At 36.7% G+C, this 26,685-nt stretch overlaps 1 protein-coding gene across 1 annotated transcript in view; it reads right to left on the bottom strand.

Moving 5' to 3' along the window:
- Positions 1-403: 403 nt before the first annotated feature.
- The window catches only part of KIAA1107 (KIAA1107 ortholog), a 26,631-nt gene continuing 349 nt past the window's right edge, over positions 404-26,685 (bottom strand). Inside the window, exons 2-17 of the mRNA XM_010019072.1 lie at positions 25,443-25,739; positions 24,443-24,560; positions 21,165-21,254; positions 18,949-19,029; positions 17,873-17,969; positions 17,157-17,245; positions 16,839-16,941; positions 13,055-13,237; positions 12,151-12,288; positions 10,969-11,098; positions 8,452-8,513; positions 6,763-7,399; positions 6,344-6,431; positions 5,646-5,785; positions 2,193-4,526; positions 404-873 (exon numbers count right to left, since the gene is read on the bottom strand). Coding sequence (XP_010017374.1) covers positions 404-873; positions 2,193-4,526; positions 5,646-5,785; positions 6,344-6,431; positions 6,763-7,399; positions 8,452-8,513; positions 10,969-11,098; positions 12,151-12,288; positions 13,055-13,237; positions 16,839-16,941; positions 17,157-17,245; positions 17,873-17,969; positions 18,949-19,029; positions 21,165-21,254; positions 24,443-24,560; positions 25,443-25,739 — 5,057 coding nt within the window. The remainder of the gene's footprint in view (positions 874-2,192; positions 4,527-5,645; positions 5,786-6,343; positions 6,432-6,762; positions 7,400-8,451; positions 8,514-10,968; positions 11,099-12,150; positions 12,289-13,054; positions 13,238-16,838; positions 16,942-17,156; positions 17,246-17,872; positions 17,970-18,948; positions 19,030-21,164; positions 21,255-24,442; positions 24,561-25,442; positions 25,740-26,685) is intronic.

Genomic DNA, 26,685 nt, shown 5'->3' with positions numbered 1-26,685 from the left:
TAAATCGCCAGAGAAAGAGAAAGGGGGGGGGGGGGGGGAAAGGAGGGGAATAGCTCTAATTGTGCAGTCATCTTGAAATTCTTGCTTAATGAGAAGATTAGATGTCAGAAAGGAAGATAAAAGGGAAGATGGAAACCAAGATTCTTCTTTCATGTCATCTAATTTTTCTAACAATTCTAGAAAATACATGCTCAAAGTTCATTTTTAGAAAAGACATACATTTAAATCTTGAAAAATTACTGTACTTGCAATTAAATCTAGATTATAAATTAACGTATTTACCTCATAATATCAGAAAGATTGCCTTAGTATCAAGAATTGCTTGTTCTTGACTGATGCAGTATCATTATTGTATGGAAACAACTCATCAAAAATAGATTTAGGGAATGGGTTGGAGTTCACCTTAATGATGGGTTTCCAGTTCAAGAATTGTCCATTCCCCTTGAGGGGACGAACAGTCTTCAGATGAAAAGCTTGCCACTGTAATGCTTGCTGAAGAATCATCAAGTGGAGACATGAGTTCAGTCCACCTACTGAGTGTGTCAACTTGTGATGTACCCTGAGGATTTGAACCATCTCGTGCCAGAAACAGTGTCTGATTGATGAGACATTGTGCTAGGTTAAGGTCTTCAGGAACAGAGTTTTTGAACCCGATGTTTGAGTCCTGCTCAGATAACAACTGCCTGAGAAGAGTCCAGTCCTGTTCTGCAAACTGCTGATCTTCAAAATCCACATCTAGAACTGCTGTTTCTGAATCCATCCTCTGTTCAATTGCTTCTCCAACATCCATCTCATATATTGGAGAAAGGGTTTTTGAAGGCCGGTGCTCATACATGCAGGTTTTTGCCATTGTGTCATACTCATCTATGTCTCCTGAAATAATTCACAATACTGTACAATGTAAAAATTGCAGATGATCCTCCCCTCAGGGCTGTGTAGAGCAAAATTTAACTCATTCAGGAAGGACAATCCAACCAGGTTAAAAAAAGGGGGATGGAGGGTTATACAAAATTGACAAAATCTGAGGCATTTATTTCCTATATAAAAACCAAGGTATCATTTATAAATGAAGTTAAAGCAGCGGTCATCACTGGTAATTAACAATAACCTCCAGAATTAAGTTTCTGATACAGAAAATGACAATGTCAGTATACACTTAATGCACATGAAATTCCTCATTTACTACATAAATTAAATTTAGACCAGGAGGTGCATGGAGGGAATTAATAGAGACTGATTTTGGAATGGTGACTTAAGCTATGTCAGCTTAGAATTAAAAGGAAAATTGTTTATCCACAGACTTATTTCTACACTGCACATGCAAGGGCAGCTGCAGGCAAGGGCAAGCAAACTTAAAGAAAAACAGTACAAGTTTTAATGTCTTGTTCTGTGGTCTGGCTGAGCATAGATCATCAGCATTTCATTCCTCTTGAATACACAATAGCTGTAGTCAACACTATTGCATATTTGTGATGGGATAAACAGACTGAATTATTGGTATAAAGAAGACAAAACACAAAACTAGACAAGTACTCATCTAGCTACATGAAACGAGTTAGAACTTTTCTGTATATAAGCATTAGTTCTAAGGATAATCTCTCTTTTAGGAAATAAGCTTTTACTGGTAAAATTGAGAATTTTCGACATCTCATAAGCTCTAAATGTTCAAACCTGCTCCCACTGATGTATATGGCAAATAGTTATATTTGGTGGGAGAAGGATCCAAATTTGTGTATTATAAATAAATTACAATAATAATAATAATGCATATAGCTGTTCAGGTAAACAGTTCAGTGCCCTTTAAGTTAAGGTTATTACTGTAGTTATTGCACATCCCATTCAGACATACTATACGTTGTCAAGCAGACAAAACAAATACTGAGATTCCATCAAAAGCTGATGCTGTCAATGTTAGATTGGATCAAAAATAACTGAAGTACAGAGAACTGCATCCAATCTTTTACCATTACATAAACTCTCTTTTCTTGTAATGAAGTTTCTCATTGACCAGCAGGGTATTGACGGATATTTCAAACAGACAAGCATTCTCTACCCAAGTGAAATACTTAAAAATAGTTAATATAGTTTCAGCCAAAATTACTGCAGTTCAGGATTCAATCCCAGACAAATTGCCAAGGGTTTCCCTACTAATTTGTTTTGCATGACTGAATGTTTCTATTTCTGTACATTACCTGGAAGTAAATCAGTATTATCGCATTCTGTAGGTGCTGGCTGACTGTCTCTCACTTGACCTTCTTGAGTCAGTAGCTGATGCTTACTGGCTTCTACAGGTTTTGCACAGCTGCTCTTCTGCACATCAGAATTAGCTTCTCTCTGATGAAGATCCAAATGACAGGGTCTTTCTTGAGATTTTGCATCACTGTCTGAGTATTTATTGCACTGGTGAAATTCACTTGCCACCTCATTCTTCATGTTTGCTTTGTGTTTTTCTCCTGGGCACGGACTAGCTGCTGAGCATGCTTTCTCCGGGCAATTTTGTTCAGTCATTGAAACACCTTGAGCCCCCTTCCCTGGGATTTCAGTGCCATGAGGGTGTAGGAGAGGACTTTCACTTTTATCGGATTTGTTGTCTCTTTCTTTACGCTGTTTGGAATCCAGGAATCCATCTTCAGTTTCCAGTGAGCATCCTGAATAAAAAGTATTTCCATGGTGCTCTTGAGAAACACTGTCAAATACTTCTGAAGGAGTAAGAGAATCTATTGAATGCTGACGTGAAGTATGAGAGTCCACTCTATCATCAGATCCCAGTTCTTCACATTCATCTACGGAAAGTAAAACAGATCGTTTGAAGTTTTTAGTTTTAGGGAACTCTTGACTTGCAGCATCATTTTCTGTTGCATCTTCAAAAGCTAAGTTATCAATTCCTTGGAACTGCTGAGTAGGAACATTTGATGGAGGAAGGTTTTCTGCAACATTCTCTGCTTCAGATCTGTCATCTTCTGTTTCATCAGCAGAAGAAGAAACCTGGTCTGCTTCCTGAGTAAACTGTGCGTTACTGAAAGTAGAACTTTTGCTTTCTCTAGTATTGGTCCTTGCACTTTCTTGATGGGACCAAATTTCAGGTCTTTTTCTTGGTATTTCATCATCACTTGTTGAATTAACACGGAAGAGATCAGAACCCTCTTTCTTCATTTTCACTTCTATTCTTAGGCTGCTATCATAAATTTTTAATTCCTCGGGTGTACTTGTGTCACTGCTGCTTCTTCCAAGAAAATCATGGCATAACATAGTGCTGCATTTAGAAATGCCTCTTTCATTGGATCCTTCATCATCCTGAGAGCCTCCTGCATCATAATCTTCTGATCTTGGCTTTATATCATCAGAGGATGTGGTTGCACTGCCAGTATCTGATTCAGGACTCTCTTTTGGATCTAGTGCACCAGTACTCCAGTGGTCCACAAAGGGAATTTCTGCATTTTCGTGGTTTTCTGGCATTTCTGTAGGATCTATAGGCTCTGTGTAATTAGGTGAATATTTTTCTGTTATTTGTTCTGTGGAGCATTCTGAGATATCATCTAAATCTGCTGAAACTGATTTGTATTCAGTCAAGGCTGATGTATCACACAGCTCATCACCTGTAAGAAGTTCCTCCATATGAATCTGAGGAGATGGTGTCTCATCCCCTCCATTGGTTATGGTTCTGGAAAAGCTTGGTAAAGCATTTTCGCCATAGTTAAGACCTGTTTCAGAGTTTAATGGATCACTTTGTTCAGTAAAGACTCCTGTTGCTTTTGAATGTTTCACCAGTTCTCCTGAAGCAGTAGCCTTTTGATTCGTTTCCTTGGAAAAATCTGAGTATCCATTACTGGAAGACTCTGCGTGACAGGGAACTTCAGCTGTCTTACCATCTTTCTCTGTAGATTCAATCTGTTTAATTCCAGTCTGATCTCCACAGATTTGACTTGCTTCCTTTCCATTCTGGAGTGAAATGTGCAGTTGAGAAATAGTTTCTTCTGTAATGAGAGAAGATGATTTGGATTGTATTTTATTTTCCACCTTTTCAGAAGGATCTGGCAATTTCTGTTTAATGGATTGACAGGGTGCCAGCAGTTTATCTTCACTGTTACTCTGCATCACAGGTTTTAAAGCTTCACTTTGCTTTGCAGAACAGCATTCATCATTGTCATCAGCCACATTCTTTTCAAGTTTCTGTCCTGAACTTCTGTGCTCAGAGGTGTGCACGTTCTTCTGGACAACAGGGGACTCACTCCTGGAATGTTTCTGGGCAGAGGACTGAGATTTTAATACAGATTGCCCGGCTGCTTTCGTTTTTGGGTCTTTACTGTTTGTAATCTCAGCATGCTTTGATGGAGCCAGAGTTTTAGGTGTTATTTTTGCAGTGGTTTTTGCTAAAGGTGTTTGTGACTGCTTAACACTCTTCTTCTTGGCTGAAGGATGTTTTTCTGGGTGTGCCGTCTGAACCAGATGTTGTAATACAGTTTTTTCTTCATTATGTTTTGGAGATGTTCCTGATTTCAGTGAATTTGGTGATTCCCCCTGAGGTCCTAACAGTGAAAAAAAGAGACTATTAAGGTTGTATATGCCAGTCAATGTATATTCACCAAATTTATGTTAGTGTTTGTTTATTCTGAGAAGCAAGTTACTCATCTTTTTATGTAAACAAAGGCTTTAAGACTTGTGAAGGAATTAAGAATAGAGATCTTAAATAGTAGACTAAAATATCATCTTGCATTTACATGCCAGCTTTAAAACCAAAGCACTTCCTAGACAATACGTAAAGGAATTACTTCAACCTCTAACCAAAGTAGTCATCACTGGAGTAGAAAGCAGCAGCTAATAGTGCACAGAAGCACTGCACAGCAGATTAGCACAGGAAGTGAGAAGTACTGTATTCAATTTATACTGTAGAGGAAATGAAAGCAGGCAGAAAATAACTACGTTAGTTATAATGTGATTAGAATACCAGAATTGGTGTCCTTGCTCAGTCAGAAAATACTGCAAAAATCCTTAATGACCACAAATTGACAGGACCTGTGTTTTCCATATCATAGTGCATTTAAGATAATATAACTTGAATATTCTTCCCTCCCCAGTAAGTGCCAAGTCCAGATGGGATTAAAAAGAGTTTCATCCTTAACACTTTTTATCTTCATAAAACAGGGTTTTCTCTCTGTGGTCTAGAGTGTCTTTGCCCACACTTGATATAAATAGCTGTTGAAATCAAGTATTTGTGGGGTAGGTCAGTATTGGTAGTGCTACTCCTAGAGGAGATCATCAAGCAAGGAAGGCATAGTTAACAGTTCATAAAGGAGTCTGCAGGTCACATCTTTGACGGATATTAGAAATACTTGACCTACAGAATTGCTGTTGAACTCAGGCATGGTTCCAACTGCTGAAGTGCAGGGGATCAGCAAATAAAAGACTGCAAAGCAGATTAAACAAGCAGAAGGAAAAAACAATTGGCAGTGAAGACCATCTTTTAAATGTTTTGAAGTTGACACACATTCATTTGCATTTTACAGTTCAGGATTGTTACCAAAAGTGAAATATGGAAAATAATCAGAATTGTTCAGAAGATTTTGCCAAATGTTTGCGCTGAGGGAAAGATAGACAAAGTGTTGCATGATAATGTCAGACCATTTCATTGCTGTATGAAACTTTACCTTGGTTCTTGGGAGAATTGGTAGGTGTGCTTTGAGCCTTTTGCTGTGCTGCAGAATTACTACTCACATTCACTTTTTTCTTCAGAACAGCTGGTACATTTTGTTCAGTACAACCCTTTCCAGTTGATTTTTTGGTCAGACTGCAAAGAAATTATATCCATTATTTCCAAGCTTTTCTAGCAACGTTTAAAGTGTACTTAAACAACGAGTATATATGTGTGTGTGCATATTAAAACACATATAGACATTGAAAATGCAACCTAAGAGTACACTTTTTGAAAACAAAATCTGTATGTATGGGTATACTTTTATATATTTACTTATATTTAATTGACCAGTTTCAGAGTGCTTTAGCTGTCTTCCTGTCCAGTTTAATCTAAGCTATCCCAGAAATACTATGTTTACAACACCTTGTGTGGTCATTTACTCTTCCAGTATGCAGAATTCTGAATGACCTGTAACAATTTTAACATGATCAGCATGAAACAATCCAACACAAAAGCCAAACAAATTTTATCTTTAGAGCAGTGTTTCCAATAGCTAACTCAAAATGGGTTTGAAAATAACACACAATAGACAACCATTCTCAGATAAAAAAGAACATGTTCACTTAACAGGAAGTTTAGTAGTTCACCTGAAACTTCTTTTCACAAACATATACACACGTATGTAAAGCAGCACATGGATTTGTAACATACCTGCTTGTGGTGACATTAGCCTCAGGCTCAGTCTTCTTGGTTTTGTTGGTGACTCCATTTGGTGTTTTTACAGATGACTTTGTTTTCACTATTGTAAAGTAAATTCATAGTTAATTATAGGGGGAAATGTATTGCATATAAGCACTGAAAAAATCCAATATATTACGATCGGCTATTTTAAACAGCACAGATGCTAAGCTTGTAGAACTTCTCCCATTTTATATGGCTATCAGTTCATCATAAAGTCAGTTAATAGAGGAGAAACACAATATTCTTAAGTTAATATTAATTTTGGGGAAAAAGGTGACAACAATCTATTAGATTTTTTTAAAGCTTCCCAGGCTGGTTTTCAGATTACGACCAATCTGGGACAAGTCAGAAGGGGACTTTTAAAACACAGGAAGTAAAGAAAAAATTACCAGTCTGTTTTTTCCCTTCCTCTACCAGTTTCTCCTCTTTGAGTTCCTCAGTCTGTTCACTCGCAGTCTGGGTATCTGTGTTTGAGTTTGGTGACTTGCTGGAAGTTCCCGCTGCAGTCACTGAGGAGGGAGATTCCTTCCCTGTGGGTTTTTTCAATGGCTTTGTTTTAATCTGCACGCTTGAAGTTACTGTCAGCACTTTAGGTCTGGCACCTGCAGTTTTTCCTTCATGGTTCTTTAGTCCTTTGCCACTTCCTGAATTTTTTTGGCCACCTATAGACGATGTCTTTTCTATCTCTTGTTTGGTAAGGGTGCTTTCAGCCTTCCCATTTCCATTATTTTCTGGTTTTGTCTTTATAACAGCTCTAGCCTTTGGTGAAGCAGCTTTTTCCCCAGGTTTTGAATCCTTAGTAATCTTGGAAACTAGTTTTTTGCCATCTTTCCCCTTTACATCCTCATGCTTTGAAGCCTTATTAACAGTGTTTCTATTGGTGCTAGATGTATGTCCAGATGCTCCTAATCCATCAGATTTCATTTTATCCTGATTAGTGCAAGAATCTCCCCAGCAATCTTTCTTGGTGTGTTCTGTCCAAGAAGTATTCCTTACACCAACAGATTCAGTAATAGATTTGTTTAGCTAGATAAAAAAAAAAGAGTCAGGAAGACAAAACAAAACAGAAGACATTTATAACAAACTACCTTTCACTTCTGAAACACAGCTACTTTTGAAGCAGTACACAAATCTAAAGCAGTAAGTGTCAGCATAGAAATAACTTAAAAATACATTTTCAGCTCAGATTGCTGGCTTTCAAAGATATAAAAGTACCAGAAGTAACTAGGGTGACTAGTAAATGTCATATGAAATACTGCTCTATATGGAGGATATAGAAATATCTAAGTAGAGATTTGCTTTTCCTTTGGTCATATTATAATATTTATTAGTATCTGCTGAAGTAGGAAAACTTTGTTGAGTTAGATGTGCCTATTTTCCAAATGAATAAAGACTATGAATTTTTACAAACATCAAACCAAAAATACAGGCATATGACTTACAATATATGTGATGTTTTCAACCATTACCAACAGTATATCCACCAGATAAGTGACAATATTAATTCTTTCTGGTGAAGACATACTGAAACATGGAGAATTAAGAGCATGAAGTAGAATCTCTGTGATACCAGTGCCATTTTAATGTATCCAGACTGTCAAATAATGTGAAACACATACTGGTTTTCTACAAAATAGTTACTTTTGTGTAGTTTTGAGTGGGAGTCTTGATAGAAGAGTTGTTGAGAGCACTGAAAAGTAGTTTTTCAGAGCAGGGAGTATATCAGACTCAGTGACTTATGATAATAGCAGAGATTCATTAGCTCAGTAGCTCTGGGAAACAGATCAGTTTCATTATGTAGCAACAGGGGAATGTGAGGTTCTGAACACAAATTCCTGTCTTTTATTTGAGCTTATCTATTTGACAGTGTAGTAGAGTATAAGCTGAGTCCTAAAATCTTTTCAGTCCTGGACACCACTGATTCTGCAGAAGAAACAGCTCACCAAAAAACCAGACATTTTTCAAAAGCAAGTTCCATTAAATAATGTGACAAATTAATATGCATTTTAAAACAGATGATGAAAATAGTTTTGTTTGCAAGTTCCTGAATATTTTAATGTTTGGTTATAAATGTTTACCTGAGAACTAGTGAATACAGGTTTTTTGCCAAGTCTTCGGTCATCACCCTTGTCAAATGCAGCTGGTAAAAGGAACAAGCAGTTTCTTTACTATTCAGTTTTTTTTGGAAAGAAAGGAGACAGAAAACAATCCAGGCTACTCAACTAACATCATCTGAAGTCAGAAAGCAGTTCTTTGGGTCCTGTGACTATTCTAGGAAGGCTAATTTTGGTGACATGGCAAATGTTATATGGAAATGTATGGGTTTATATTCTGAACCAAAAAAATGTGGTATCTGTAATGAAGTCATGAGGCCATAAGCAAGTTGTTTAACTCTTCAGTTTCCCCATTTCAAGAGTAAGACACACTTTTGTTTATCCAGGCTTAGCTCACTTGAAGCTGGCAGTGCACTGAGAGCTTTGAAAGTGTACAACATTTACAGAAAATACAGAAAAAGACCTTCCAGTGTAGAGTACTCATGACTTTAAAGTGACATACTGTACTTCATAGAATATTTCTTTATAAAGAAGAGATTAATTACATTCAGTTACATTAGTTTTCAAAAGTGGTAAAGCTAAAATATCTAAATGTACAGAGTAAAGAGCACAGTGCCTCTTTAGATAGCATGCAGTGTCATGTCATGAGAGTTATCCCTGTGATTGTCATGTGGAATTTTCAGGCAGTGAATGCCTGTCTTTTGACTGCTCTACACTGGGAGGGAAGCATTTTTCAATAAAGCCTTTAAATCAATCGCGCTTGTAGGATACAAAAGGGATATTTATAGACACTGTACAGAGCCAGCAGCAGTGAGGTTTCATTTTTTGTTTGCATTGATATTTCAGCTGAAAAAAGGTTTTGCAAAAAAAGGCATTTAAAAATGTAAGCACTCAGTGCCTCATGTTCGTACATGGTTACATTTCATGTATAACAAAAACCTGCTGAATTCTTACTGAAGATACTAAAAATAATTGTTGTATAGGTCAGTAAAAATCACACAAAAGATATTCTGAAAATGGCACCCCAGGGATCTAATCCTCTTTCTAGCAATGACTCTGCACATTAATACATACCAATATATTAAGACAAAATCCATATAAACTCGTACCTAAGAAAACACATGAAATGAAAAAAACCCACATTATTATCTGTCTTCTTTTGGTGTTTTTCCTTCCCTATTACAGCCATCTAATTCAATGTAAGTTAAATCTCCAGAAGATAAACCACCACCAGAAATCTTTGAAATGAAAGTTGATTTAAGTTGTCTTAGACATATTTAATCTGAAGATTGAAATTCGTCTATTAGTATTGCGTGTTCTCTTTGCCTGTAATTAAACCCAGATAGTTTATGCAAACATTTCAGCCCGTTTACATGTATGGTAGCTTTGAGTTACAATTTAAACTAAAAGAAAACAAAACAATTTCTGGCAAGATGGAGTTTGGACAACTAAGGCACACCTTTTTTTTTGTATTGCAAGCACTAGTGCAAAGCAACCTAAACATTATCTACAGTAAGGACAAAATGATCCTAAAAATAAAACACCCCAAAGCCAGCTCCTCAGCTTCTGAAGGGTTTTATAATCCAGAAAGAAATCATAAATGTGTTTCATACAGTAGCAATGAATGTTATTTGACTACATGCCTAAATCATTCTTAGCCTGTCACTGCATCTTTCCCTCAGTATGTAATTGCAGAATACATTTTTTATCTACCTACAGGTGTAAACAATTTTATAACTATCATATCCTAAGATACTAATATCCTTTTAACAAAAAGGACACCAAAATGTTTCTTTCTCCTTTGAATCAGAAGTGATTTCTTTTCTAAACTGTACTGTCAAAGCTAATATTCAACCATAACCCGAACTCCATCATCAGTTCCACATCCTCAGCATACTTGTGTACTTCAAAACAAAGAAACCTTTAGAACAAAACCTCCTTTTTGTTGAAAGTGCTGTCTGTTAAAATGTTGAGAGAACACTATGCAGCTCCTTAGGGGCTCTCTGCAGTAGCATACACAATATAACAATACCAATCAACTGTGAAGTCAAGCTGTCTGCATTTACTGACGGTGCATGAGAGAAGCATTATGCAAGAGACAGCAAGGTTTATACCTTTTGCAGAAAACAAGAAAGGACAGAAATTGAATTTCCAGACAGTAATCTGCTTTGTGCAAATTTCATTCATCCCCAGTCCTTATCTTCTTAAAATTGAGACAGATAAGGTTTTTAATCCTATTGCAGTATTTTCAATAGTTAAGAGCAGCTGTAAATAAGAACAGAATCAATCTATGTGGGTTTGGTTCCTATTATATACACTCCTAAAAAGAAAAGCAGGGGAGGCTTTTCACAGAAAACGACTGACTGATTTCCATGTTTGAAACTAGCTAATCATGCTATCATGCTTCTGTTCTAAAATATGCCTTCAAAAACCTACAGCATCACAATTTTTGCTTTAATTTCTGTCATTACAACACCGCCTACATTTTATCTACTAAACAGATAGCTAAAAAATTCTAATGCCACTTGAAGCCAGCCATACCTGCTTGTATTTTCTGTTGGTGGTCTGGCCTCATCAGCTTCCAGCTTTCCGTGTGACGAACAGCATAAAAAGACTGAACCAGGAAGACCCAGAGCTTATCACGCAGCGCCTGGATCTTGCACGTAAAACCCTGTGTTCAAGTAACAAATCAGCAGCTGGCGAGGGGCAGATTGTCATAGCAACCAGTCATTATTCCTTTCAGAATCTACTTACTCCCTAAGCTAGATCAATGATGTCATCACTTATATTTTATAATGGTCTGGGAGATAGAGATGCTGGTTTTGAAGGATTATTGCTCACCACAGTGATTTTTACAACACTTGAAAACCAAGGCATGCTACAGGACTAGAGAACACCACATTGCTCTTTTTTTCACCCTTCCCCCTTTTTTTCCCATTTTTTTAAATTCTAAATGAACCCCGTAATAGCTCTTTACTGTCAGCTGTGTCACAACAAGGTCAAATCCTCTAGGGAAAAATAATGTATCTGATTAAATTTTCATTGCTTTTACCAAGATGATCTACAATAGCACCAGATTGTAGTAATTCATTTTGCATTTAGTTTTCATTCTCTGTCATACTATTTATGAATTGTCCTCAGCATTACAGACAGCCACAGCTTAAACAGCATTATTTAGATGGTGTGGATGTACGTGGTATGTTACACACAAGGAGACTGATGCCTCCCCCCAGTCCCAAAAACACACGCTAGATTAAGAAGCAGCCCTTGCTTCAGAGAGCAGTCTTACTAAGCAAAAGCAAATGTAGCTGTGACTTTTACAGTATGGGGGGAAAAGATACATAGAAGGAGAATAAACTCTCTTACACTCTTAAGTTAATGCAACATTTTGATAAATTTTTTCTCATCGGAAATACAGAGTGATAGCAAAAATCAACAGAGCAGTGGTGCCAATGGGACTTACATTCTCAATAATACACAGTAATGTTTTTATTGCCATAGATAGGGTTTCTCTAAAGGAAAAGTGTTAATATCCACTACACAAATGCCAACATTTGCTGTGCTTCCAGTAAAACCTTGGATTTATGTAGATGCTTTCCTGTGTGACCCCCATTGCAGGGCTGAGCCAACCCCAGTTCAAAGCACATCATCTGATTTGAAACATTACATGAAACAACATCAGACTAGTTTCTCAGTACAAACACAGCACATTGAAAAACCTACCATCTCCTTCACATTTGTGGAGTCCAGTAGTGTATCCACAGCTACAAGGAGAAAGCAGCTATTTTCATTATTAATACTTTTTTCAATTGCATTAAAAATCAGTTCTAGAAGGTCAGGTTTGCTGCTCATTGCCTGTGCCTGAGGAAACAACAAAAGGCAGCCGTTTTAAAACAAAAGAGTGTACTTCGTATGCAAAAGCATGACTGAGCAGAGAGGATCTGCTCTCACGCTGTGCAGGAGGTATTCCAAAGCGGAGCATCTTCTTTGTATCTATTCCATAACCCTACCCCTCTCCAGGCCTCTAGCAAATCATCCTGAGGCTTCTTGCTAACCCGAATTTTAGGAACAAGCACACCGTAATGAATTCACAGCCACATGCAACTCCAGATTCAAAACCAAAATGTTTTAACATCTTCCTATTTATATGTTGTTATTTCTCTACATACTAAATAAATCTTTAATGGGAGAAATGAACCAGCTACATGACTGGGTATGTTCTCACCAGGACCTGCAGCATTGCCACATTCCAGTACAAGTTTGAGTAGACCGGTAATAATCACAACCATCCCTGTAAGTACATGCTGTTGTTCTAAGGGTCCAAAAGCTTTTTTTTTGAAGCTTATGCATGTACTTACCTCTCTCCAGCACAGGAAGTGTCCCACTAAATTAAGTGGAACTTTTGCTTAATTGAGGCACGTACCCTGAGTATAGTATCAGCCCTATGTATCAAAGTGCTAGTGTGCTTTAAAAAAACACTGAAAAAACCCCACCTCATAGCACTCCATAGAATTGTAATTTAAAGCAGTAGTTGAAACTGTTTTGCTTTTTTATCAGCCTAAACTGTACTAAGTGTCATACAGTTCAATTTATTTGAAAGCATATGGTAGCTTGAGGGCTCTTTTACCTGCAGCAGAATAGAAAAGCCTTCACTTTGTACTACGTGTAGGAAGTTTGCCACAATAAATGTTACACATTCCTCCTGTAGCCTAGATGCCAAGGCCACGGCTGGCTCTGTCCACTTCACTTGGGGAAGGCTATTGATGAGGCGGTCACTCTCCATCAAAAGGAAAACAGCATTCCTGTGGCTCTTCAAATAAAACAGAAATTAGCCTGTTGCCAAGTAATAGCCTAAAGAATTGCTGCTCATAAAATAGCCTCTGTTCAGTTACTAAAGACACAGGATCCAATCATGTAGTAATTTTCCTTCTTAAAATAAATTTGGATTTTGATAATTCTGGACATTTTATACCTACCTTTAAAGCAGAAAAGAAAAATCTGCTGCTGTTTTGCCCACTGAAGTGTCAGGCAGTGAAGTTCTCAGTAGCTTTATTGTACTTTTTTCAACCGTGTATCATTACATATTGCAGTCATGAACAAAATAAGACAAATAAATACTAACTGCAGAAACTGAAACCAAAAATGCTTTTAGGTCACCGAAAAATGTAATAAATTCTCAAATGAAATGGGAAAGGTTTAGGTGAGTGTGGATGGCCTAGCACTTGGGATATGTAAATAATCAAAGCATTTTCATAGTTACAAATCCTTTTGCTTTATTTAAAGGAGACAGACATTAAATACTTGTCTTCCCAGACAGAGTTTTAACTGAACTTACTCTCTTCGTTAGCTAACGTTTCTCTAAGAAATGCAAGTAATACATTTATATTTACACTTAAGAAGCAGATTTGCTAATATTAATTTCCCTGGTCTGTGCCTTTGGTTCTTTCATGCACTGCATCATCACAGCAACTGAAGGCAACTTCTAGTGCCTAACACATCACTTGAAAAGAACTTGGAATGTTTTGTTACCCACATTAGAATTAGAGCCATTAGAATGGCTCTACTCAACGTGACCTAGCAGGTCATTAATAAACGAATGCAGTAAGGTCAGCAACACTGGAGAAAGCAACAGTTCAGATAAATATTTGACACAAAGACACCTACTGTATATTCAGATTCTAATCCTGTTTGTCCCATGCTAAGTAGAAAGCAGGAAGGATTTTCTTCATGTGTATTATCATTAAAACATAAAATCTGGCCAACTACTGTTCAACTGTATTTTATTATTTTACTCATTTGTGCGCAAACCCAGTTTGCTTGTTTGCATATAAGGTAGATAAAATACATGTTTATAGTTTAATCTTGTTCCCACTGGACTCAATTACAAGCTTTTTGAATGGTCCAGAATTCAGCCCCTGCTCACAAGGCAATAAGCATTTACTCCCATTAGGCACTTCCAGTGTAATATAAAATGCCTTCATTGACTTCTAATTAAATCAGCACTTTGTAGGAGTGGCTCTAACTGAATTTTAATTCTCTTGTTACATTTTTCCCCAACCATTCTAAAGCAGAGTCCACGTTACTCAGCTAAAGGAAAAAACCCAACAGGTAATTTTCTTACATGTAGTTGAGGCACCAGGGATAAGAACCTGAACAGTGTTTTAAACTACACTCCCATTTTAATGTTTCTGTGTTCATCACTGGGATTTCCTGGAGACTTTCTCATCAGTAGTCTCATTTCCTTTGCACCTTTTCTTTCTCTGAAGGGCTGCCCCACATTAACAGGGTTTTACTCTTCCAAGACTGGTAATGAAGGGATCAGTGTAGTCATACTGTTTAACTGGGTGTAACTGTTAAAGTTTTACAGCAAAGAACTGTAACCGCAAAGGGGATCATAAAACATACAGTAGTCCCTGCAAATTCATGTCAGACCTTTTCTTCTTTCTCCCTCAAGCATGCTGAAGCATTTTTGCAGATTGTGCATAGCTTCACTGGGAATTCCACAAGTTTTTGGACTGACTGTCATAAGAGCCAAGTTAAATGATCACTCACCAGAACTGTTCTGTAGGCAGAAGAGGCTTATGCTTTATTTCTTAATTCTGCAATTCTAAAAGCTTTCTAGGCTTCAGTCCATAAAATACCAGTGAATCTTCCAAAGACACACCAACACAGATTTTTAAATAACTAAAACAGGAATCAAAACACACTTGAATCCAGACTGCAAAAATCTTCTAGAGAGGCTGAGCAGCACCAAGTACCATGACAGTTCTGCAAGTGCTGGTAGCTTCAAGACAGCTCATGTATTTCGACACAAACTACAACCACAGCATTTTGATATATTATAATAGGCACAGAGGGAAAGAAAGGCCTCATGTGGCTTAGCTTTATCTTGAAGCTGTCCTGCTAATGTTGCACAGGGGTGCCTGAAATAGAGCTTAGAACTGTCTACATACACTCTTGGCTACAGTACACACCTGAGCCAGTTTGGAGATGGATATTGGTGTAACTGTGTACACCAGTAGATTAGAATGAATTGATCTGTAATCCTGAAAACATTACTTAAAACTTCTCAAATATTTATACAACGTATGGCATACAAAGCTATGTATGTATTCTAGGAACAACTAAGTATACTGACCTAATGTAATGGCAGAACACCTCGTATCTTAAGAGCTATAGCTACTATTTTTATTCTGTTAGAAATGATGCGTTGTGGCAGAAGGACTGTTTGAGTTTTGTAACTGGATACTCTCACAGACTTCTCTTGGTACAGCCATTTAGCTCTGAAATCTCTTGTTTTTCAGGCTTTCACCTGAATATGCAATAGCAGCCACTGCTCACAGCTGACCTGCTGGCCTCAGCACATGATGGGGTAAGTACTCCGTCAAAACAAAAACTTGGGGGCTGAGAAAAACACACCACAAGAAGCCTTCACAGCCCTTTCAGTGAGGGGCACTGCTTGGCCAGAACCATTTAAGAGTGCATCTGTTGAAGTTGGGGTATGCTTCGCAGCGTGGGTAGCCATACCTGAGCTGTTTAGCTTGGTTAACAAGAAGACATGTGGGGACAAGGATTTTGGCATGGGATACTAGGTGGCTGGTGTGTGCTAGAACCAAAATCATCCTGTGAATGTTACTAAGCTAGTTAAACTTCATGTACACCAGTCCACATTACAACCACATATACAGTCATGCTTGGCAGCAACTGTACTGTTCCAGTTCAGTCCCTTTACAGGCTAATTACTGAACCAAATTCTTGTTATCAATTCTAGTTCAAACCACTTACTTCTAAATCAGCATTGTTTTATACAGAAACACAATTGGAAAGTACTTTAGTTTAAGCAGATCTAAATTGCAACAATGTAAGTATGTGCCACAAAAAATGAATGCTGGTCTTTGAGGGGACCAGTTCCATCCTGTTACCTGAGAAGCAGAAGTTATGTATGCTATACTGTTACATTATTTTTGAAGTCAGCTTGCCTGTAAAGAAATAGTTTGTGATCACTGATAGCCAGTGACCACATGAAGTTTGAAAAAAAAAAGTACATTTTTTCCGTATCAGGATATAGGCAAACAGGAAAAGCCTCTCACAAACAATGTATTCCACCACCTAACACTGACAGAGCAATTTGCTGTTCCTCACTATCTGAACACATAATGCTGTGCTGTGATGTCACAGCTGTGTTTCATAAACTTGTTTTGTATTACTATGCTGGACTTGGATGTGATTATCATTAGACTGCATGCCATGAAGTGTAACAATGACATCTGCACATCAAAATCTGGTTTTAAATTGTTACTTTAATGGGAACTTTTACATAGCATGTGTGTACTGCAGATTCAAACTTCTATATTTCTTATGTTTAATAGATTACATCGCTCTTTATACAGAGTACACTATATACTACTTACCAAAGAGTTAATCAACATAACAAGACAGTTGTTCTGAAGTTCAGTAGGTAAACTGGCAAAGCTTCTCTCTGACAAACATTTTGCAAAATGTTTTCCTACCCATCTGTTGAAAAGAGAGCCTTTCTTAGTTAAGGAAGAGGAAAAATGTTCTATCTTCATTTGTTAGCATAAGTGATACCTCTAAAATATGGTGAGGAAGATGTTTAAAGTGTGAACATTGTCTATGCCAAAATAAACCCAATCTCGCAAAATAAAATACTTTGAACAGAAAGCAGAGAAATGGAAAACATAAACCATAATGTATTGTATTTTACTTACTTCATGCAAGCAGCATATAGGTTTTCCACTCCCAGTGAGTGAGCAATAGCCATGCATTCTAGTACAGGTTGGTGTTTTCCAGGAACAGGCTAGAGTTGTTAGCAGATTATCATCATTATTGTACATTCCAACTTAGACTGACTCTACAGAAGCACAAAATCTTCAGTTCAGACAGAAGTACCGTCAGCTACCACGGTATTTAAGATTGTTTGCCTTTATGCAGAACAGGGCATTCATCTGCTTCCACATGTCAGTAAAGCAGCATTCAAGCTAGCGAGCCCAGTGCATGAAAATGCCCAGCTCTAAACAGTTGTTTGTTTTAAACTAGTTTTAATTGAAAAGAAATATTTTCTAAATATATGAAAACTGATTTGCAAGTACACAGTATTTCCATATTCCTATTAAGAACAATTGCATATACAGTGGAATGTATTAAATGATACTCCATGTAACTTAGTATATTGAATTGATCATGTGGAATATTGCATTTTGTCACTTGTGGTTTTAAAGTTCCTCTAAATGGGTGGATGATTCCACAGGCATTACTCCGGTCATCAATCCCAATGAATTTAGCAGATTTATACACTAGAATAGGGCCTGTTGATTTGAGCATCTTGACCACACGTTTGATAAATATTTTGTCATTGTGATGTGTAATAGAATAAAAATCCTTCCTAGGCTTTACAGTTCACAAAATAGCATGAGAACTGACATACCTTTTGGAAGAAATGGCAGTAATCTCGTTTCAAAATGTAAATAGCTACTTCTTTCAGCCCATCGAGGCCATACATATCTGCAATGCCCAGCATGCGACTAAAGAGAAAGCAGTAGCAAAAGGAATCAGAACTCAACTTGACATAGGCATCTTGCTTGCAAGATGATTTACATGCTGATTTCACCTTCTTCTTTGGTCAGAATTTACTGCAGAAACAGACTTAGAACCAAGTGTGAAACTTGCCAAAGAACAGTCTTCGAACAGAAACATGTATTGACCTAATCGTAATCTCTCAACCACTGGGTTTGGTGTACATAAAAGTAAGCCTCAGCCACTGGCTGAGAAACTGTTTCTCAGTTTCTCTGTTTTGTGGTAGCAATTGAAAATGGTATTTGTGCCAGCAGAGTTTTGGCATTATGTAGGTTTTTTTCTGAAGATTACATAAAATGTTACTGACTACATAATATCTGAGAATTATGTCCCTTCCAAATACTAAAAAGCAGTGAGCAAAATACTATTGGGTATAATAATCAATACCATAACTTACTTTCTGTAGTAACTCATTACCTGAACATCGACATTTTGGGCATATTATAAACAATTCCATATTTTTATTTTAGATAGATAAACCAACATTTACCTTGGTTGCTATATATCATCTTTGATGGATCTAAGACTAACTACTTAGCCTTTGCATCACTTCAAATGATTATTTAAAAACAATTTCCAAATATTAACTGCTAAATATTATGACACATTGTATATATTATTCTGGAAACTTAAAAGAAGGTACATGCAAATTGGGAACTATTTTAGTATAAAACACCCTCCTGTTTTTCGCTGCTGTCATACAACATTCCAAAAATGGGTGGCACACCTTTTCCAGTAGCTGTCAAATAAACAAGATGTCTTCAGCAGCTTTATTTTTGGAACTTCCTCAAGTATCTTTAGGTGTAATGATCATATTTGACATCTTTGTGTTAGTTACACTACATGAAGAATTTTCCTTTTAACTTTGAACTGAGAAAGTACAGAACAGGCAAAAACTACAATTAAAGAATAAAAGTTGATATATACCCAACATCAACTTTGTCTGGGAAGTCCAAAATACCTCCATATATAAAATACAAGATGACACTCATTTCTACATGGCTTATGCTGCAAAAAAAGAGAAAAAAAAAAAAGCAAATAAAGACAAAGTCCAGAATAAAACACACCACATTTCTAGACAGTTACTCTAAAGGCTGGTACATCATCCAGCTGTTTTATGAGTGGAAGCTAAATGATCTGATAAAATTAAAGCTATTTTCAACATTACTGCAGTGTAAAAGTATCTAAATGGACTATATTTGGAGTGAATTTTGCTACTCAGTAGTCTTGCTGAAGCTCTGTAATACTTAAAATCTTTGAAAACAAGTCATAAGCAGACTAATACTCATATCTAGGTTATTTACACTGATAATATGAAGTGGTTTTTTCATCATCTCCAACTTCTTTACTAGTAATAAGTCAATTATTAAGCAACTCTTTATTTAAAAATTGGCTTATAATAATTCTTGATTTTATGATATATTTAAGCTTTTCCTACAATTAAAATACATTTAATACTTTTATTACTATGTTAAGTAGGATTGTTGCATCTCAGAATATTTAGAAAAAGTCTTTATGCCTAGATTCAGATTAAGAAATACAGAATTCCTACACAGAGCAGTTTTTATCCTTGCATCAGGCACAGAATGTCTATTTAAGTGGTAGACACAACCTCCTGAACAATACTACTACTGTATGTACATCTTGGTGTGCAACCTTCAGAACCCACAAGTGCTGTGTATGTTAGTACAAATGGAATGTAGTCATGCAGATTGAGCTAAGACCCTTTAAAACATTTAGACATATTTAAGCAACAGACATTAATGACTAAAAACAAATGGAAGAACAAACAAAACCCCCCTTGCAACATGCTAAGAAGCAAAATCAGAGCACAGTTGTGTCTCTGTATATTAGTACACAGTAGCTGTAAAATCAGCAAGGAGTTTCCCCACAGTCTTGACAGCTGTTGTATTATGCAGAATTGTCATTATTTCAGAGGAAGCCATATGTACCTTATTTATGAGTGTTTAAATAGACAGCATGGAAATCTGCACCAAGCAGAAAACTGAACTAGAAAAAGTAAAATTATGGATATGATTCTTAATAACAGAAATTATGAGACACTGGCATGGGAATATACTCGTATAAAGAATAATTCTTCTCAGGAGAAAGCCTCTACTGAAAGATAAGGACGAAAATTTCTCAGCCATGAAGAAATCAATTAGAGGGGCAGAAGTGTAAATATCTCGAGTAATTGATGGCTATCAGCCTCTAAAACATACTATGTATAGCATAAAAGCTAAGGAATCAATTAAAAGGTGTATTGTTTTATAAGGATTGGGAAGTTCTAACTGAATGAACGGATAATTTCTCAAGTTTGCAGCAATATTACTACACTGACAAAAAACTAAAATGGTGAAAATGTGAGAAAGTATCACTTGGCCAAGCAATTTTATATTAGCACTGAGCAGTTCTGTCTTGCAGCACTGTTAAGGTACACAGTTCTTCCTGAAGAAAGGCGAGTCAGCCAGAATCCTGTCTGAACAAAAAAGCTAACATGCACAAGTATCAGTATTAGTTTGCTTTTAAAGGAAAATTTAATATATTTAAATTGAATGTTCTGATATTGAAAAGAACTAACCTGGCAGTCCCCAGTTTATCTATGAAGTCTTAAGTATTCTTCCTACACTCACAGCTCCATTATTTTCAGCTCTTGCACAGAAAGCCATTGTGAAAAAGCATAGTAGTCAAAATTGGTTTAGTGCATGATGCTGAAATACCATTATTAAACACTATTTAACAAATTTAATTGCTTATTTGTCTTCACATTGTAAATATACTCTTACTGTACAAATAGGTATGAAAATAAATTACACTATTCAGACATTCATAATACTTTTCATGGAACTTGCAACTTGAATTGAAAGAGGAGAATTATAAAATAGACTGAATATAAAACAAAGGATTATTAGTTCCCTTCTGCTGATGAAAAAGACTTCTTCCCTGCACCACCTGACAGTATTAACAAATACTACACACGCTGGTTCTTACTGAAGTCAAAACAGTACTTGGGAAATGTACGAGGTTGAAGAAAAGCATCAAGGCAAATTAATCTTCAGAACTCTGTAGACAGCACAGTTTGTTACGTATTTGCAGTGATTGCCTACCTTTGCTCCCACACAACTTGCAAAGAAAACACTTACCCTTGAAGAGTGATGCGCTCTTGGGAGCTTTCAGCCCAACTTCCACTCAGCATAGCAGCAAAGTAACTAGATCTGGCACATAAAATGGCCCTGAGAGACAAAAAGTAAACATTATTCCACTAGATACAAATACCTATTATGAGACTCTTTGATAACATTGACTTAAATCTTTGCCCTTTATGCATTAAGGTGTCATCTGTATACTCATGCCTTTTCTCCGGTATGTTTGGAATTCAAAATACGCTAGAGGAAAATTCAGTACTTTCGACTTCTCAGTTAAAGCTTGTTTCTAGTATGACTTTGACATTCACACAGGAAATCTATCGTCATAAGCATTTTCCTTTAATATGATATAAAATTGCGAATTTATTTGCTTTATTTACTGAATGACAGTAAATGACTTTGTTTACACAGCCCCATTTTAGCCAAATGATTATATCCTGAATCTCTTAAAATTCTTTTTATACTACAAAATGTGTATTTATTAAAACGAAGAGAGAAGTATAGAGACTCTCTTACTTGAAATTGGCTGGCCAGCACATCCTAGAAGTCAAACAAACTTGATACTAATAGATGATACAACAGTATGGCCTGTATTTCCAGCACTGCTTAAGAAAAGCTATCAATTACTTCTGTTTAGACTTACTACACTTGTATATATAAAAGGCATAACTGGTCATAAAGGGGCTAATTCAATTTACTACTTTCCATCAAAACCAATAAAGAAACCCCAGACAAGTAGCCTGTGGGGCTCAGTATCTCCACCCATATCACAGTCTTCACAAAACCAGATGAGGAAACCTTTTTAAGGTGGAAGTAGAAGGGCAGAAAGGAAGAGAAGATAGTGGATGAAAACTGCTTTATGATTTCAGCCTTCCAGATTTACAGCAGTTACAGTATGAGCCTTTGTGTATTTTATCTGGGCTATTGCGGCTACAGATAATATTCTCATATATGTGATTTTTTTTCTTGACACTTACTAAGCTTCCTATTATTTACAAAATTAGGTCATGCATCTCCTTTGGCAGAAAAACTGTTACAGTAGGCTTGAGAATCCTTTCTTTTACATGTATTGGTTGGCTCTTAAAAATGTTGCCGAGCAGTCGCATTTTGTGTAGGAAGAAGTAAGAAGAATGCTATTTATGGTCTCTTTTCTAGTCATTATATATTCTGGAATGTCTCATCTCTCTTCCCTCCTCCTGCTTCAGAAGTCTCAATACTTTAAATTAGGAACTTCTCGCACATTCCTCTTGTGACTCATCCAGCAATAATAATAATAATGAAATTTTTACAGACTGTTTTATATCTCGGTGAAATACATCCACATGTAAACAAGTATTACATCAGAACTTTGAGTATGTGACATTCTGAAATCAAACACGATCTTGTTTTTGTAAGATACAATGATACACTATCATGGAGATATGAAATACATTATCTCAAATTTTGTCATCCTTTTGGAAACAAATTTCAGTAATGACCAAGGCGAGATGAACTTCAAGGGCACAGTTGAAGTGGGTATTTCAGAGACACATTTTAAGTCAGGCAGCTACTCAGTAGAATATGGACAAGTATGTATTACCTACATAGAAACTGATAAAATTTTAACTAACAAAATAATGAAGGCACCATATGAATTGGAAGTACATTTCTCCCTGCTTTCCTGCTGTCGTGGTTTGTGCCACATGTTTATTACAGAACAAACGTGACTTGCTCCACGCAGAGCTCTAAGAATACACCACAGAACCACACAGCCTTAACTTGGGAAATCACAGAGCAGCACTGCTGATACTGTACAGTTTACTGGAAGTTCACAGGACTTCATGAGAAAGTTAGGAATACTGAGATAAGTGGGTGGGAGAGAGTGGGGCCTTAAACTGTCTCGTGTTTAAGAACTTAAGAAAAAACCTTAAAATAAGCAAATCATCCTGGTGCTTTCAGCACAACGATACCCAGAGTTAGATTGCCCTTATTGACTCCTACTGTTCACATGATGCAGTACTAACACAAGCAAGTCTTGTGCTCATTTCAGAGCATCCTTGTTTTCTCTGACGTACTGCCATATTTTTTGATGCTGGTTAGACTAGATACATTGCTCCAGGCAGTAAGTGGCCTTATTTAAAGATACTCTGCTGATGGAATCTGTTTGTTGACTTTCTTTTTGCATTAAAATATTTGTTTCTCAAAGTTATGGGCCTGAGAACATGTCTTAAAATAGTGTAGACTGGAAGAAACAAACATGCCTAATTACACTACATTCTAGAGATTTAGTACATATCCTAATTCTATGATTCAAAAAAATAAAACACCATACACACTATTATGACTTACCTTCTGTAAAGGTATTTTTCATGTCAGTAATGAACCCCCCCCCATTGGTTCTGCATTCAGAAAATACTAGCAGTAGGGGAAATTTTCTACAGTCTCTCCAAGTTACTTGTATACTTAAAGGGAACAAAATACAGGCTGTCTAGTTTGCTATCTCAAATGTAAACAGACTCATATCAAAGGTACAGGGAATGATACTGGTGCTTTAATTTGCTTTCTCAAGATAGAGAAGGCCAGTAAGCCAAAGTTCTTAATTGGTCTTGGACTTTAGATGTAATGGGGACTGCTGACAATCTTTACACCCATATGACTGAAGTAATTAAAGTAAAATCAGATTCTGTATGCACAGATTCTGAAGAGCAGAAAAAAAATACAATTACTACTCCAGAAACTTTTTACCTGTATGGCAATTTATTCGGCATTAATAGCTGAACAATTTATTAGATTTTTCATTCTCTTCAGAGAGCATGGATTATTTAAGAAAAGGTTAGCCAAGAAAACCTATCCAGTATTTATACATGAGTATATAGAATCACAGAATGGTTCGGGTTGGAAGGCACCTTCCAGTTCCAGCCTCCTGCCATGGGCAGGGACACCTTCCACTAGAGCAGGTTGCTCGAAGTCCCATCCAGCCTGGCCTTGAACACTGCCAGGGATGGGGTGTTCTTGGGCAGCCTGTTCCAGTGCCTCACTATTTATTATATGAGTTTACAGTGGCAATCTTAGAAGTCCTAAAAGCACAGTTGTTTTCAAAATAGTTGTAGTTAATGAGATAAAATAATTTCCATTAGTAGCAAAGTATGGCCACTTCTCACATGAGATCTAAATACTGTAACAGTTCACAGCTAGATAACAGCACCAACAGTAACTTTCTATAGATACACAGTACCAGCAGCATTTGATAGTAGAAGGATTTTGCTTGAAAAATTTTACTGTAAATACTTATGTACCTGTGAGCTTGAAACTCTTTGCCTTCTACACAAATATTAATATCTGGGCAATGGCACTTCTTGTAGAGCATCATTAAATCTTCGCCTAACACAGATGCAGTTTCTAGTTTGGCGTTACCTGCAGATGGAGAGAAATAGCTTTTTTCGCTTTGGAGTAGACTATTGGCAGTACACAGACAAACTGTTGGAAAAGAAGAATCTGACAAATTATTATTTTTTTTTAAATATTCAAGCTAGAATTTTCTTTGAAAGGTTTTCCAGACCTTGTGTTTCACTTGTCATTTTGACTTGAAATATCAAAAACTTGACCGATGCTTTGTATTTGATCTCTACAGAAGTGCTGTTGTTACTCTTTCATAAGATTACGTAGCCAGTTCATTTTTCCTAGGGATCTGTTACCTTTTCCTTAAAGAGTAGACTCTGAAGAAGTTCAGGGTCATGCAGTGCTACAAGCTTCTGCCTGAACAGAACTGTTTCTTGATCCTGTCTTTCTGACATAGCTGTGGCAGCAAATACCTTTGGTATAGATGCAGTTACACATTTCCTTGTGTTACTTATTTTGTTCACATAGTGGGGAAGATTCTGAAAGCCTCCAAAATCCTCATAAAACAACAGTGGAACTGGTGTAATTTGCTAGAAAAGGAAAGAATGGAGATTCTGCTCTGTGGAAGTCCCATGTGGTGAGGACTCAAGTTTGCTGTATTACAGAGAAAAAGAAGGGGGACACATGCCAATGAACATGCCCAGTGCCTGACAAGTCACTTCAGATTTATTATGCTACACATTATCTGGGAACCACTCCTGCCAAACCTCTGCACCAATGCATCTCTAATTTTAAAGTGTGAGAGAATGAGGTAGACCATAGCAAAGAATATCCACATCAGCTTTAATTTTTGCCTGTGTTTTTACATTTATGTAAGCTTTTGAATAATTATTTAAAAGAAAAAAAAACCCAAACCAACAAAACCCAAAATAAACAAAAGTATAATTCCAAACCTACCTGTAGTGGTTTTGTTGCTTTCTGCATCACTGACTACTTCTGGAAGTTCCTCTTCAATAGAAGGTGAAGAAGCAGCTTCTTTCTGCACAGCTCCACTTGGAGCATCCTGATCAACAGGTGGTTTTATGCTAGCTCCAAGACAATTTACATCTGTTTGAGTGTTCTGAAGAGTAGCAGCGTTGTGTTCCTGTACTAATTTGGGTTCCAATACTTTTTTAATCATAGCTGGCTCTTCAGCTTCTTGGAGATTTTTATCCGATGAATATACAAGCCTAGAGGATGATATCAAGTTTACTCCTGTAATTTTTAATTGAGCAAAATAAATTAAAAGGTAACTTTTTTTGTCACTAACAAAGTCAGACAAAAAGCACAAACAAGTACTGCAAGTAGAATGTAGGATCAGGTAAAAAGGAACAAAGGTTTCTCTTCCTCACTTCGCTTTTTTAACTAAAAAACCCCTTTTGTCTGCTCTTTCTAGCTCAACTACTGGCAAAAGCAGAAGCAAGCAGTTTCAGTAATGACAGATGATTGATTTATAAATTTTAGTATCATCAAGAACATGCACTTGATTGTTCTTTAATATCATCAAATCTACAAACCCCAAAACATAAAAACCTTCTAACATCAAGGTTACAAGTACAAAACTGTAAGAATGGTATAGATATAAATGAATGGTATTAGAAATAGAAACTTCAGTTTCAAAGGAAGTACTTGAAAACATGAAAATCTGCAGTTAAGATTACCCAAGAGCTTTCACTTTGCCCATGTAGTAATTCCAGCTTCCCACTTTCCCATCTGTTTCCACAGCTTATTTTTGGCTGAAGATCTGGAAAGGCTAACAAAGCCTGCAGTCTGCGACTGCAAAGATCTCATATTTATAGAAAGATACTGCACTCCAGTAACTTAATGGAGCCTGAAAAAGTCAATGTGAACAGATAACATGCTTTATCAGTGGTTTCATACCATATAGATGAAGTTAGCGAAGTTGAACAGAAGAGCTATAGTTACTTTGGATTTAGCAGACATGTACTTACACATGCATTTAGTCACTCATTCCTTGGCAAAGAGGCTTTATTGTTAATGCTGGGAACATAGTAATTTTGAGTGTGCTATTTGAACACTGTCCTCCAAAGGGGCAGAGAAAACATCAAAGGAATCATCTTCCTTCTTGATTCCTGTATTTAAAAGCTTGAGTTATGTAGACTTTTCTTGTCTGTGTGATACTGGTTCTCACTAAGAGAGA

This window comes from Nestor notabilis, unplaced genomic scaffold (genome assembly GCF_000696875.1).
Source record: "Nestor notabilis isolate BGI_N333 unplaced genomic scaffold, ASM69687v1 scaffold15307, whole genome shotgun sequence".
Taxonomy (NCBI): Eukaryota; Metazoa; Chordata; class Aves; order Psittaciformes; family Psittacidae; genus Nestor; species Nestor notabilis.
Note: the sequence above shows the minus strand (reverse complement) of the source record. Positions and strands in the feature narration are given on the sequence as shown.